This window comes from Pteropus medius, unplaced genomic scaffold, assembly GCF_902729225.1.
Source record: "Pteropus medius unplaced genomic scaffold, Ma_sr-lr_union100, whole genome shotgun sequence".
Lineage (NCBI taxonomy): Eukaryota > Metazoa > Chordata > Mammalia > Chiroptera > Pteropodidae > Pteropus > Pteropus medius.
The window spans coordinates 21235839-21250980 of record NW_024351730.1 but is presented as its reverse complement, the minus strand read 5'-3'; the positions used below and the strand labels follow the sequence as shown (position 1 = coordinate 21250980).

The following is a 15142-nucleotide window of genomic DNA, read 5'->3' as shown; positions in this document are numbered from 1 at the left end:
ATGGTGAGAAGAATTAAAGACACGATTCCACCAAGAAATGAAAGTAATGGAACAACTGCCTTTTTATCTTGAGGGATGGTTATTCTAGAGTTTTAATCTTTGTCTCAATGCTCTAATGCATTGGTCCCCAACCTTTCTGGCACCAGGAACCAGTGCTCCTATGAGAATCTAATGCCTGATGATCTGAGGTGGAGCTGAGGCGGTGATGCTAGTGCTGGGGAGCAGCTGCAAATGCAGATGAAGCTCTGCTGGCTCACCAGCCACTCACCTCCTGCTGTGCAGCCTGGTTCCTAACAGGCCACAGACCAGTACCGGTCCTCAGCCTGGGGTTTGGGGGCCCCTGTTCTAATGCCCTCATTTTCCTGCTCTTTCTCCCTGAAAACATACCCCTACCACTAGGAAGAAAAAAACTTGTCTTCATGCTGAGGAAGCTGAAGGGAAAAAGCCCTCCTTCCTCTGACAGGGCTCTATGTTCTCAGGGCTCTGTGAAAGGGAGTCTCGCCAATGCCCAGGGGCGGCATATCATTTCTGCAACATCTTTTGTGATCTAACTATGGTTTAAATGAAAAGAAGAAAGTTAAATGAGGATGACTGCATGTCCTAGGAAAGATTCTGCATAGTACCCAGTACCATAGCTGGGCAGACAGAGGTCTCAGTAGCCTGTCAGAGGCAGCGGTTTCCAATTTCTTCTCTCCACGAACCTGAGTTACGGAGGTAGCATGGCTCACTGAAATGATAATATCTAAATAGAATAATAACAATACTTAACATTGATTGAGAGATAAGTATGTGCCAGTCACTATGCTAAGTCCTGCCTATCCATTAATTTGACCTTTATAGTTCATAATTATATATACACATATGCATATTTTTTCCCCTAATTTCTTTCTCTAGAGGTACTAAACATAGCAACTTAACATTTTAATTAAGGCATGCAATTGATACATGAGGAGGATGTTGCCCTGGAGCATAGAGCATTCAAAAGAATTGAAAGGGTAAGCTTTTCAATTTGCAGACATTTAAGCATCATGGTGTACTGCCATTACAAGTCCTGGAAGTAACCAGACTTCAGTTCAAATCTTTATTCTACTAATTTATGGCTATGTGACCTAGAGCAAGGAAGGTTCCTTACCATCTGCAACTTCAGTTTCTCTCATCTATAAAATGGAGATAATTATGCCTGGTATTTTCTGTTAATGATTATAATACTTAAGGTTCATAATGATTATAATATGTACAAAACACCTGGTTTCTAGTAGATACTCTATAAATGGCAGTTAAGTTATCATCAGTATTGTGCCTTTACAGCCTCTATCATAGTCGTATCGGAAGTCTGCCACAATTTCCATTTGTTTTCCCTGAATCTTATACTGGCATCTTACTATAATTACTATATATTAATTATTGGAGTCTCTCCAGGACTTGCCCAAAGACAAGGCTTAAAAATTCATTAATTTTAAAGCTTTCCTTGATTATCTACTTAAAAAGAATTAAGTTAGGAATAATCTCTTTTTAAGTCAGTTGGAAGTGTTTTATTAATTTTTATTGCAAATTAATTTATGGTTTTAATTACATATATTTTTAAATTTTTAATTAGATTTTAATTAAAGTTCCTTAAAGTCTAGAAGAATCTAGTTTTCTCTGTATTTTAATCAAATCCTTTCAAGCAATAAGTTGACTGGCTCAAAGATTGAAAACTGAACTCCTTTCTATATATTGCTTTTAAAAGATATATACATACTGTCTTACATACACACACATGCATGCTCAGACATGAAAGAAATAAAGAGGCAAAGTTTGGAGAAAGTCAGAGAAAACTTTAAAAAGTCAAGAGAAACACAGAATATGAAAACAAGAGAGAAATAGGGTCAAGCGAGAGTTGTCCAGCGAAGACACAAAACATCGTCTCTGAAGGGATGTTGTGGGCGCTCATTATATAATATCTGCAGAAGTGTTCTGGTCTCCTGAGAGATGGGCACTCTATTAGTATAAAGTGTTACAGTTTCTGTCTTTGTAACTGAGAGACTGATATTCTTTGGTAAGAGTCCATATCCAGTGAAGAAGGAACACAATTGGAAGTCTGAAACAGCACTTTCCCCTTTCTCTCTAACACAAAAGTCTCCTTCCAATGTGTGACCTTCCATGCAAAAGAGCTCATTTTTAAAGCTTAGTTCCAGTCTCTTAAAGATCCTTGGTTACAAGCCATGGGAAAGGATATCATGTGACAGAGGCACAGTCTTTTCTAAGTGACAGGGGAAATGTCCTTCTACAATCAACCTTAGTAAAGAGAAAACAGCACCATTTGGTAGCCAGAAGAATTCTTAATCATACTAGAAACGAAGAGAACACCATGCTCTCATTTCTTGACTTCCCTCACTTTCCCTAGTGAAAATATTTCAAGGTGACAATGAATGGGACATAGTAGTTAAATTCCTAAGAAGGTTTAAAAATCCTGTGGTAGAAGTAAATATTCACTTCAATTTAAAAAAAAGAAAGTCGACTTGAGGAAAGTGTTTTTTCTGTCCTTCTACTATCACTGATTATTAAATACGTTTTCATGCTAAGATTGCTGAATGATAGGAGACATCACGTGAATATAATAATTAGAGTATACAATATGCAAATATGCAAGGGGTTTGACACATTAAGTCACTTACCATGTCAGTAGAAGACATAGTTGGCAAATCCTCTGGAGCCAATGTAGTGTCATTAGATACCGAGATATTAACTATAAGAAAAAGACAATTTTTAGAAAAACAATAACCAAATGAACAATTACTAATCTAAAAAGCAGGGTTAGGCATTAAAAATGTCTTTGAACAACGTAGGTGACAGTGAATTTTTTTATATTATAACTGTAGCTACCTTTCATGCAGATAAAATAACCAAAAATTTGGACACATCTGTTGTGCTCTAATTTGACAAGAAACAATGGCAAATATTTAATGAGATGGTATAAAATTTATTTGTTTCAGGGTTTGTTTGTTTTTTTTTAAAAAAAACCTCTATTACTAAAGGCACTCAATATATTTCGTCTCATGGAAAAAATAGCTGTTAATAGTGAGTAAGTTGATGATTAGCTTCATGTAGAGTCAAATCTCACAAATTGGAGTTTTTCTAATTAATAAATAACTGATTTTGAAATTTTCAGAAATTTGGACCGCATACAAAAAAGTATATCTTTGTAAAATGTGTGAAAACAAAAAGAACATAAATTATATAAATATAATTGAGATGAATATTTATTCTAATTTTTAAAATTATTTTTTATATAATTTGGCATCATTTGTAGATTTAAAATGTCACTTACAAAAGAACCTAATTTATTTATTAAACCATCCCTCTTGTTGGAAATATTCCATTGTTTTTCTATTTATGAGTCTAAAAATAAAACATAGTATTTAAAAAGCATACCATAATTAAACTATTTTTCTTTATCAGATGAGCCATTTTTGTATTATGTGAAGCTTTATGTATTATAAAAAAAATTGTTACTCAGAGAATATCCTTAATTTATGGAAATATTGTGAATTAACACATTAGATTTCTGTCTTCAAGGACCACAAGTTTTTTTAACATCTAAATTTTTAATTATTGTTTGGTCCCCGAGCACCAAGCTTCAAGCCTGTCCTTTTAGTTTGCTATGATTCAGGTCTTACCTACAAAAATTTTTAAGGAGAAATAGGTAAGTTTATGTGACTGTTGAAATTTAGAATGTAAAATCCATGAGGGAAAAATAGAAGGGATATGTCTTATTCATTGCTTTGCCCCAGAATTTGCCCAGGCTGGCACTTAACTAACAGGAACTCAAAAATATTTGTTTATTACTTAATCTTTAAAAAGAAGGAAATCCTGCCATTTGAGACAAAGTAGATGAACCTGGAGCACATTATGCTAAGTGAAATAAGCCAGACAGAGAAAGACAAATACTGCGGGGTATCACCTATAGGCAGAATCTAAAATTTTTTAAAAAAAAAGGAAACAGAGTAGAATGGTGGTTGCAAGGGGCTAAGAGTGGAGAAAATAAAGAGAGATTGGAAAAAGGATACAAATTTTCAGCTCTAAGATGGATAAGGTCTGAGGATCTAATACAAAACATGGTGACTATTGTTGATAATGCTGTATTGTATAATTAAAATTTGCTGAGAGTAGAATATAAGTGGTCTCACCAAGTAAAATAAATATGTGAGGTTATGAATGTGTTAACTTGGGAATCCTTTCACAATGTATACATATATGAAACCATAGCGTTGTACACTCTAAATATATTAAAATTTTAATTGCCAATTACACTTCAATAAAGCTGAAAAAAAGTATTTGTTTACTGTCAATAAAAGAAGATAGGAAGGGGCCATTTAATGACTACAAATAAATGAGAGCAGATAAAGGCAAATGAAATGAAATAAGAAAAGCAAATAAAAGAGGAGAAAATATTTAGCTTGAGTTCTAATTTTTCTCAATTTTGGAATCCATTCTGATCTTTGAAAGTTCTGGAATTGTTAAACTTTTAACCTAAAGCAAGCTGCTGCTGGGGCTTCCCCACTTCCTCTATAAAACAAGTACACATGTAAACTGTGTGTTTGCTTGTACTCTCTGTTTCATTACAGGTCACAGAAAGGATCAAAATAGGCTAAAGGATGCTTAGCCCAAACAGTAAAACCAAATACGAATTCATTCCCAAAAGGAAGAACATATTACTAAATTATTATTAACAAAACCTAGATTTTAAATACCATTTTGTTCTAAAAAGCTTAAAGTACATTTTCTTACATTATTTCATTTCTTCACTTACAAACATACAAGACCACATAACAGGTATATTTTTATACCCTTTTATGTTGGATGGGATTCTTTGACTATGCTAGATTTCTTGCTCAGATTACAGAGTCAATCAGAAGTAGAGTTGGTCCGAAAACCTTGTTCAACCTTCCTTCTTTTTCTACCCAGCTTTTCTAATTATCAAAATCAAGATGATTTACGTGGCCAAAGAATTCAAAGTGAGATAGTAGTTGCCAATGTCAGATGACGTGAATCTTGACCATGAGCTGAAATGTCTGACCTGTCCAAGTGTTTGAAGGAAAACAGCATATGTGAAATCACAGTTACTATTTAGATGGTGTCTGGGAAACTGCTCTTCCTGAGCTAGATTCTTAATGCAATTTTGTGAGCTTCCTGTAACATAACAGTGATGGTCTTTTTGTGGCATACTTTTCTGCACAAAAACAAGGAGTAAGGAGTGAAAGGGAAAGATAATCCAGGCTCCTTCTTTGTGAAATGAATGACAGATAATAAAGACCATGGGTGAACTAAAATAGGATTACAATCTGAACTTCTAGTAACTGCACTCAAGTTTGGATACACATCAGCCCAGCTCATAAAATTCCTTTTATCTTTTCAGTTTTCCTCTGGGACAAGCTACTAAAGCAAAATGGTTCTCAAAATCCTAAAAGACCAGTATCAAAAGGACAGTAAAAAAGTATAAACATACTTATTTTATTAAGCAGCTGCTTTAAAAGAAAGACTTAAAAATAAATATATCAACAAGCACTTCCATAAATATATATTGGCAACATATAGTAGAGTCCATAAATAAGATTAAAAGTTAATTTCTTTAAGTTCACAGAAGAGAAAATGATTAATTCTAATTGGGAGCTTCGTCTACAAGGGCCATTGGTCATTATTTGGATCCAGACACATACAATGCAAATATTTTGGCAACCAATTGTAGAATGATCTATTTATATAGAATTTGCAATATCCTTAATTAGGATTCTGGAAAGGTCAAACGAAAAAGTCAAAACGCACTGCACTCTGTCTGTCTTCACTATTTGCTTAGTACCAGGGCTTATGAAGCAAAGAAACTCTTTGCCGTAAGAGTCTGGATCATTTAGAATTAGCCAATTGTTACTGGGACAGTCTGTGTCCCATACTTGGTTTCAGCAAGTTTCCACAGGTTGATCGTTTTATGTTACTTGGATTTTCACTTCTTGATCCTCCTTCCCATGTATCGAATTCTAGCTGATCCTCTGGAATAGGAGGATGAACACTGTCAGTAACAGACATTTAAAGTGTGTAAGTGAGTTTTCCATCTTTAGCTGGCTTTTCCTTCTTTATGTTTAATGAGAGATCTAGAGAAAGGAACAGGCTGCAGGAGCTATAAGCAGATACATCCACATGTCATTGTTCCTTCCTGCAAAGGGAATATCAATTGCACTGTTTAAGGTTGTCCTTCTTTATCCTGGTTACCTGGCTCCAGGAACTACCCCATGACTCCTGTGCTTTACACATTAGCAGAAAATATGTCATCAGGAATTCACACAAAAACTCACTTGAGGCCATGAAGTCAAGTATGAGCAACGACGAGCCACTGAGGCAGATCCATTTGCTTTGATGCACTACCACATCACAATGTAGAGAAAGGAATACTAGGAGAACTGGGCTGGAATTCTGACTCCACTGCCTTCTGGAGCACAGTGTCCCCAGACACCCTCACCACACAATCTTGGGGAAGTTACCTCACTCCTCTCGACTACAAGTCCCTCATTTGTGAAACTGGATTTGAAACTATCCACCTCAAAAGGTTACTGTGTAGATTAAATAGAATAATGTAGGCAAAACTGTTAGCAGTGTCGAGTACCAGATAGCTAAATAAATGATAGCTAAGATTATTACTAGCTTTATGACCTGGAGAAAGCAGGGAAGAATGTCAGCTACCTCACAATGTTTATGTGATGGTTAAAAACATATATAATATTAAAATGTAGTTTAATAAAATGTAGTTTAGTAAAATGTCTGGCACTTAGATGGTGCTTAATAAATGCTAGCCAAATCTGAATCTACATTCTCAACATAGGTTACAATAATGTGGAAATGATTAACCTGCTCTGAATTGCAATAAATTTAAGAGTATTCTTCATGATAATAAAACTTTAATATTTTATTCCTTTCTATTTAAGCAACCTCTTGAGGAAATCGAGTACTGGAAAATAGATATGGATTGAAAATAGATAAAACTGAATAAGCTTCTTGCCTACATGGTCTTGTCAGATTTATTTAAGGGTCCTGGAAAACTTGAGCACACAGGTATCTCTTGATAAAGTCAAATATTTATGCTTTAAAGCTCTAGATCAATAAAAGCCAAAAAGGCTTTTGTAGGGACAATAAGGTGAATGAGGAAAACTTTGGGAGAAATAGCTCTTAGAGAAATTACCTGCCACTATCTAAGTCTTTAGTCTTAACACAAAATTATTAGAAAGTTTTTCTTCACTTTTTCTTGTTATTATCCTTTTGGTTTTCCTAAGTATTTTTATCAAATCTCAAGTTGATACTTGAGATTTTCATTATAACTAGGTAAGTTCAAGTTATGACACTCTTCGATCCATGGGTACTTTTTACATGTTCACCTATGATACTGCACTGGAAGTCAAAGAGCTGAGCTACTATCCAGTATTAAGCTAGACATATTTAGCCACTATCTTCACAAAATTTTCTCTTTCATACTCACTCATCCTTACATTTAGGATGTATAAAGACATTATTCTGTGGTCTGTTTTCAAAATCCGTGTTTCATACAAACTCAAAGCTAGAGAAGTTCCAGGTTTGGTAATTATCCAAATTCATTGCTTCTCCTTTTCTGGTTCTTGCAAGAATTATATAAAAATTGCTAAAATATAGGTTAAAACTACCACATCACAATGTAGAGAAAGAAATACTAGGAGAACTGGGAAACTGATGGGTCCTTCAAATATCAACAGTTTTTTCAAAATACCATATTACCATGAATGATAAAATGTCATCTGTGTTAGTAAAGTATCTTTGCAAATGCAAGCCGAAGTAATGCTATACCAGAGGGCCTTGTACTTCCTGTTTAACCATTAGTCTATGATTTAAACCTACTTAATAATCTAAGGAGGGAATGACACATAATAAAAAAAAAAAATGCACAGAAAATGATGCCGGTCATGAAAGATAAATTAGGACTACCTTTTATTTTCTAATTTTCTTTTAATGGGCTTTCTAATTATGAAACACATATTGACTATACTATGGGACCACAGGAACCATGATCCAGCAGTTCTTTTTAATGGTTATAATGTATTGGTGGATAGTATTTATTAAGATAATAAAAAAATTACATAGAAAGAAATAGTAATGAAATTACATTCTAGCGACAACCATTTTAGATCATCTGGAAGCCTCCTCATGCTATGAATAAAACAAAGGTATGGAAATGGAAATTGTGGCTACTCCCATTCACCTGAGTTGGTCTTACAGGTTCACACTAGGGAAAAGGCCGTCTATTACTTAAAGATACTATAGACAGTGACAGACTCAGTGCTGAGAAAGGCTTTACTCCTCTTAATCATTCATCCATTATTGAGCATGTTCTCCCTGGAATAGTCAACGATGAATCAATAAAATATATCCCTTCCGTTAACAACAAATCTTAGTGTCTGCCCCCTTAAGGTGATTTTTCTTGCTTTTCTAATTTGTTTATCATTTTTAGCAAGGCTTCTTTCCCCTCCAGATAAAAAACCAACATCTAGTCAGAATATTTACTTTGACCCTTTCTAAAATCTAACATAGCCTTAAGTGTACAGTCATTGCAACCTTGACACAGGCAAATGAACACAGGTACTAGAGTAGAAATTTATCTCTAAAGTTTGGGTCAAATGAAAATCTGACCTTGTTCAAAAAGTGACTAACACTATTTAAAAAACAACTATTTTATAATAAGCAATGTGTGTATGTAAGTGAGGGGTGTGTATGTGTGTGTGTGTGTGTGTGTGTGTGTGGTGCATTCTACTTTATCTCAAGTAGCATAATTCTTAAAAAACAATGAAATATATCCTCAATAAATTTTTGTTAAAGATGTGGGAAGAAGAAAGGAATTCTCTATTTATAAAATTCTGGCATTTATGTTTTTGAATGAATTAGATTCCTCTTAAAAGAACTGAACATCTTATCTCTAGGACTTTAAAGTCTTCTTTTACATGGCTATATATGATGTACAACACTTTTACAGTCTTCGAATTCAATGGAATAGTATTAAACTATCTAAATATAATGCACTGAACTCCTTACCATCATTTTCTTTAAATATGGCTTTATATTTCACATTTATCTACAGCAGCATATTAGCTGTTAATTTTTTTGTAGGCTTCCAGTAGAAAACTAGTTAGTATCTTTCTCTAGAAAAATTTCATGGAAAATAAAATGTTTGAAACTTTTTAAATGAATACAACTAGAAGGTTAAACTGGCTGGGGCATCTTTTGTGGGACAATGAGAAATGGGGAAAAAAAAGAACAAATTTTTATGTAGTATCTATTAGGTGCCAAACAATTTTACATATAGCATTTCATTTAATCTTTACAGTAACCTCTAAGAGTAAGTACAATTACTAACCCAGCTCACAGATTATGAAACAAAGAGATTAGGTAATTATCCTAGCCCAGGGTCACATGGCTAGTTAGAGTTAGTCAAACCCAGTTTCCTTTACTTCAAAGAATATATTGTTTACACTTTACCACACTAGCAATTTTCTAAACTGGGGTGTTGATGATGAAATGAGATACTGTGACTTGTTCTTCAATTGGATATCTTCCAGTTTTCTCTTTTGGCTTTTGAACTGAATCATCTTTCTTATATACCTCTGCTATATAACCATCAAGACAACCTTAAACAGTGCAATTGCCTATACATTAAGAAACAGCTATCTCATTTTTGAGAAATGGAAATTTTAACACAAAAACCATGTAGCCACCTGACTGACAGGTCAAACTTCATGGCCAATTTTCCTTTTAGCACTTGCAATTGAGTTTCCTTAGTTCTTCAGTAAATGGCCTAGATTATCTAGCAATACATAGGTTGAGCAGAAGGGAGAAAAGGATGCATTAAGAAAAGGTAACTCAGGATGTGATAGAGTTTTAGGGAAGCAAATGAGAACAAGACAGATCAAGAAGGAAGAAAGGAAAAAAAGTCCTCACAAAGCATACACACACACAAATCAATCACAACATTATTGTGGCAGTGAACAGAGTTCTCTTGGTGGCTAAGTATAATTTCCTTTCCTATAAAATCATTTCTCAGTTTGCAGGATCACAACTACGTCTGTGCAGTTGCTGGTTCTTCGTTACATACTGCTCAGTGTTGAAAAACAAGTCATCCGCCAGTTTAAATATTATTGATTCATTGATTGAATTCTTTTACTAGGAGTGCATGTTGTGATGAAAGGCCAGTCTTTTGTTGTTTTTAGAATACTTACTCTAGCTGTACATGTAACTGTATTATTCTCTCAACATCATTTTTCAGTTTGCTATCACGAAGTACTAAATTTTTGGTGGATCTATGCAGTTTGCTATCAAAAAGTATTAAGGTTATGAGAAAAATACATCATCATTAATCTTAAGGGATTTTGTAAAACACGGCTTGTCATGAAATAGCAAATATCCATTTGCCTTTTTCCAAACTAGAATTTGTCTCTATAGGTTTATATAATCCTCACATTCATGAACATATCTTTCATAAGTGCAATTCATCTGGATGACTCTAAAAATACAGGGTGCAATCTACAGTCTTATTGCAGAATGGGCCAATTGCCCAACGATGTGTGCTCAGAAGGGAGAATGATGAAGACTGAATTGTTTACTCTATTGTTCATACTTAAAGGCTACTTACAAACTTTAAATGTTAATGAATAATAACAGCAATAATAATAGAAGTTAACATTTAATTATTTATTATATATTTGAAAGTATCCTAAGTACTTTGTCTATAACACCTCATTTTTTTCCTTTCAAAACAATTCTATTAGATAGGTACTATTTTAACCCCATTTTACAGATGATTTGGTAGGTCTAAGCTACCTTGGGAAAAGGAACTTGTCCAAAGTCACACATTGGGCATTAGCCAAGCTGGGACTGGAATACGATTTCCTGACTTTGAAACCCTGCAGTATTGCTTTACTGGTACCACCTAGAGGTAGAAGGAATTGTCAGAGTCCTCTCAAGACCTCTAGCTATTTAGGATTTGCTTTAACACAATTGGGAGAAAACAGGTCAAATAAAACACAGTCACCACTTTAGCCAACACTTGCCATCCCAAACATAAAATCATTTCAACCCTCAATATCGCTTTTTCAAGAAAATAAATAATCTTTTTGGAATGAAAATTACATGTAAAATCTTTGTTAAATTTTTCACAATTAAAACACATTCAGATATGTCTTCCTGGATCTCACATTACCTTTTCAGCCAGTATCCAATTAAAACAATGGATGCAAGTTTCCATCAGCCTCAGGTAGGTATGGAGCTGACAAGAGGTAGATCATTTTTGTGACAGGTGTGCTGACAAAGTCTTCATTTGCCTTTATGAACACCTCAAACCTCAAAATAGCTAAGTAGTATTTTTTTTCTTTTAGAAAATCTTAGTGTATGATTACTAGACTTGCCTGAGAAGTCAGCTTACATACTTTTCCAAAAATACATACATACGTATAGATAGGTAGAAATAAATGAAACAGAACAGTTCAAAATCCCACAATTAAATATAGTCAGTCCTCGATGTCATTGATAGGTTCTGTGACTTTAGGCAAAATGATGTATGATGAAGGCAATTTTACCATAGGCTAACTTATATGAACAAGATTAAGTTTCTACATCATATCATCAATGTTATAACAAAACAACATTGAACAAAACAATGTTACTCAAGGACCTACTGTATGTATGTAATCCAATATTTCGAATGTGTTCAGTCTGGACTTCCCCTGAAAGTCCAGGATGGATGGTTACAAGGGGTTTTAGCCACTTCTCTCTTAGGAAAAGCTCTACACAGTTGTGTAATGGTAACATCTGTGTTTCTCCAGGGAGCATATTTAATTGACTATAATAATGACATCTCCTGTATTGAGTACTTACTCTTTTCCAAGCACTTTTTAAGTTATAAAATATTTCCAATCAGTATACATCTTAATAATAATAGGCTTTTATAACTACATGTCATTCATGTTCTCCTGAATTTTTATATTTCCACTTTGTACTCTCTCTGCTCTGCTTTTAAGCATGGGTTTTCTTTTAATGTGTGTTGATTTTCCTTCAACAAGACAAAAATAATCCATGAGTGTAAAGCCCAACAATGTCCCATCTTCTCATCAGTGTTACTGATCCACTCATTTTTAGGGAGATACTGTTCTCTTTTCTCTCACCTCTCAAGATGCATATCAGTCCTCCAAGACTTCTCCACCAAAGTGGCAGAGAAGAATGAAGATACAACTCGAATATCTAGGAGTAATCTGACACAGCCTGCCACAAGCATCAAAATTCTTTGTAACATCTTGTTTAGTTTTTAAATTCATAAGAATTTTGCATTCTAGTCTAATATAACCATGTTTGTTTTCCTGTAAATAGTAAGCGGTTTTTCCTCAGACTCTATAAGTAAAAGTGGATGTTGCATGAACGTGCCCCACATTTATGCCCAGGTTTACACAGTCCTCAGAACACTGCTTTACTTCTGGTGCTATAAGACCTTAGTCAAAAAAGCATGAATTGTATATTAATTTTTGTTTTAAGGGGCATCAGCCTGTAGCTAATTGCTTAACTTGGGATCACTGGCACTATTACCATTTAACTATCTAGAACAGACGTAAAGCAACTCTCCTTAAAGTGAATCCTTTTTTCAGATGTCTTCCATATTATAAAAGGATGATGAATTACTAAAAGAAAAATTTCCAAAGACCAGGTTGAACATTTTTTTGTGAAAAAGTTCTCGGGTTTGGTGAGATGGATGTTAAAGTGCTAAAATGTATGAAATCATATTACTTACCCAGAAATTACTTTTACTTTTATGTTTTTCCTGACTCTAGAGTATAAATCTCCTCTGAAAATATAACATTTCTTATTTTCTTTCTTTTCTTTCTTCTTTTTCCTTTCCTTTTCTTTCTTTTTTTGTTTAACAGAGATGAACATTAAGGCTCTACTTTATCATTAGGTGACTCAAGTCTGAATTTTTTAATTTCATGTTTCAAATCATACAAAGTGAATTAGTATCTCCTTTGTTTCCTCCATAAGCTTAAAATAATCTATTTAGAGTTTACTTAAAGAAAGAGATTCTTGTAGCAATAGGAAAGCAGTGAAATATGGGATAGAAGTTCAGAGGACTAGATTTATCTGGTCTTTATATCTATTAATCTATCTGTCTATATCTCTTAATCTTTATATCTGTTAACCTGGTTTCCTCACCTAGCACGTAAGATCAAGGATAATATACACACAATTTCCTTTTAACTACTGCAGTTTGAGTTTAAGTATTGAGCTAATTATGCTCATATTTTAGAGCTCCTGGTTTCACTTCCTAATTAAATCTCATGACTAAGATACTTCAGGCAATGTGACTTTAAATTTGGCAGGATGGTTTCTCAGGGGAGATAAGATAAAACCGTTTTCTGAGGGTCACGATACCATGTTGAATGTTGTCATGCATGAAGACCACACCTTCACACACAGGGCAAGCACAAACACTAAGCATGATGTCCTCACCTGGGCCGGGAGGCATACAGGCACAGGAAAAGTGAGTGTTGTAGCCCACTTTGAAGTTGGAGTTGATGGGGTAGTAATCGGCTAACTTGATCATCTTCTTGAAAGCATCATAGATAAAAATGAAGCTAATCAGAGAAGAGAAGCCCTCCTCAGTGAAGCGAGTGAAGTACTGAACCAAGAAGCTGGCATCAGTAGCTACCAAAATGAGACACAGGAAGGCTGACCATAGGCCAATCCAAAGGCGAAACTCCAAATAGTCAAAATTATGGTCCCTGAAAAGAAGAAAGAAAGTTTAGACTCTTTCTCCACTGAATACACACACACACACAAAAAGATATAAAATTACCAAATGTCTGCAGAAATATTGCTAAAAACATAAGATCACTTTTAGCCACTAGATGAAAAGCTCATTCTTGATTTCATATCCCAAAACATTAAATTTAAGAATTTAGTCTAGTAATAAATATTGTTATAATACCACAAAGAAATAATTCTGGAAATTTGAGAAAAGTCCATTAAAAGTAGTCATACCATTTGTATGTAAGTAACTCATTTTCTCATTCAAAAAATGTGGTCCCTGCCTTCATGGAGTTTACAAAGCAAACAATTTGGAAGCCTAACACTGGTACCCAGTATGCACCAATACATGTTTGCGAGCTTTACTAGTTAATAAAGACAGTAAGATAAATATGTTTCTGTCCCCAAGTCATCACAGTCTACCGAGGAAGAAAACTGATAAACATAATCACACTATAAAATATTAAGTGATATCTAAAGGTTCACACAGTGTCACAGAAGTAACTAATTCTGGCTAGGGGACAAATAAAGGTGCAGGAAAAACTCAAGGTATTTAAGTAGGAATTTTCCAGAAAGAACAGGGAGAGTCATGCCAGGAAGAGTTGAAAGCGTACTTCAAAAGGCATGAGGCAAGAGACCTTGTGTAATGCTCACAGAGTGCCATCAACATGAGGAGATGCGATAAGAGACACGGGCTGTCATCAGATCAGGAAAGGCTGTCTTGCCATGCTACAACCATACACTACCACTTCTCATGACACTTACTCACCAACATGATACCCTGCTGCTAAAGCGATGTGTGAAGAAGTACCTGGTGACCACCTTTTCTCTGTCTGTGATTCCATAGTATTGAAGATCTATAGCCTTGCTTTTAAACAATGAATTTCTGATATCAGTCAGTGATATATTTTAATAGTTTCCCAAAGACACCATATCAACACCTTCACCACCACCAACCCAGTCTGCGCCAACAAGAAGTCATTGCCTGATTATTATAAGAACTTCCTTACTGATATCCTTCCTTACGCATATACATGCTTGCCCTGCTCAAAGCAATTTTCCACATTATGGTAAAATGATCTTTTAAAATGTAAATTGGATACCCCCAAAAGCTTTTGATAGCTTCCTACTGCTCTCAGAATCAAATTCAAATCTTTTACCTAGCACAGTGCCTGGCACATAGAAAGTGGCCAATAAAGACTTGCTAGATGAATTAATTAATGCATGCCTGTGGCCTGGGACTTGAATAACACAGTTACTAAAACAGTTACTGACACTGGCCTATGAGCTATCATATGTAATCAGAAGA

At 34.6% G+C, this 15142-nt stretch overlaps 1 protein-coding gene across 9 annotated transcripts in view; it reads right to left on the bottom strand.

The window, feature by feature from the left end:
- SLC4A4 (solute carrier family 4 member 4) overlaps window positions 1-15142 on the bottom strand; it is a 357503-nt gene that overhangs the window by 56383 nt on the left and 285978 nt on the right. For all 9 annotated transcript variants that reach the window (XM_039845398.1, XM_039845397.1, XM_039845399.1 and 6 more), the window contains 2 exons: window positions 13537-13808; window positions 2658-2728 (listed from right to left, as the gene is read on the bottom strand). In XM_039845398.1, the coding sequence (XP_039701332.1) occupies window positions 2658-2728; window positions 13537-13808 (343 nt within the window). The remainder of the gene's footprint in view (window positions 1-2657; window positions 2729-13536; window positions 13809-15142) is intronic.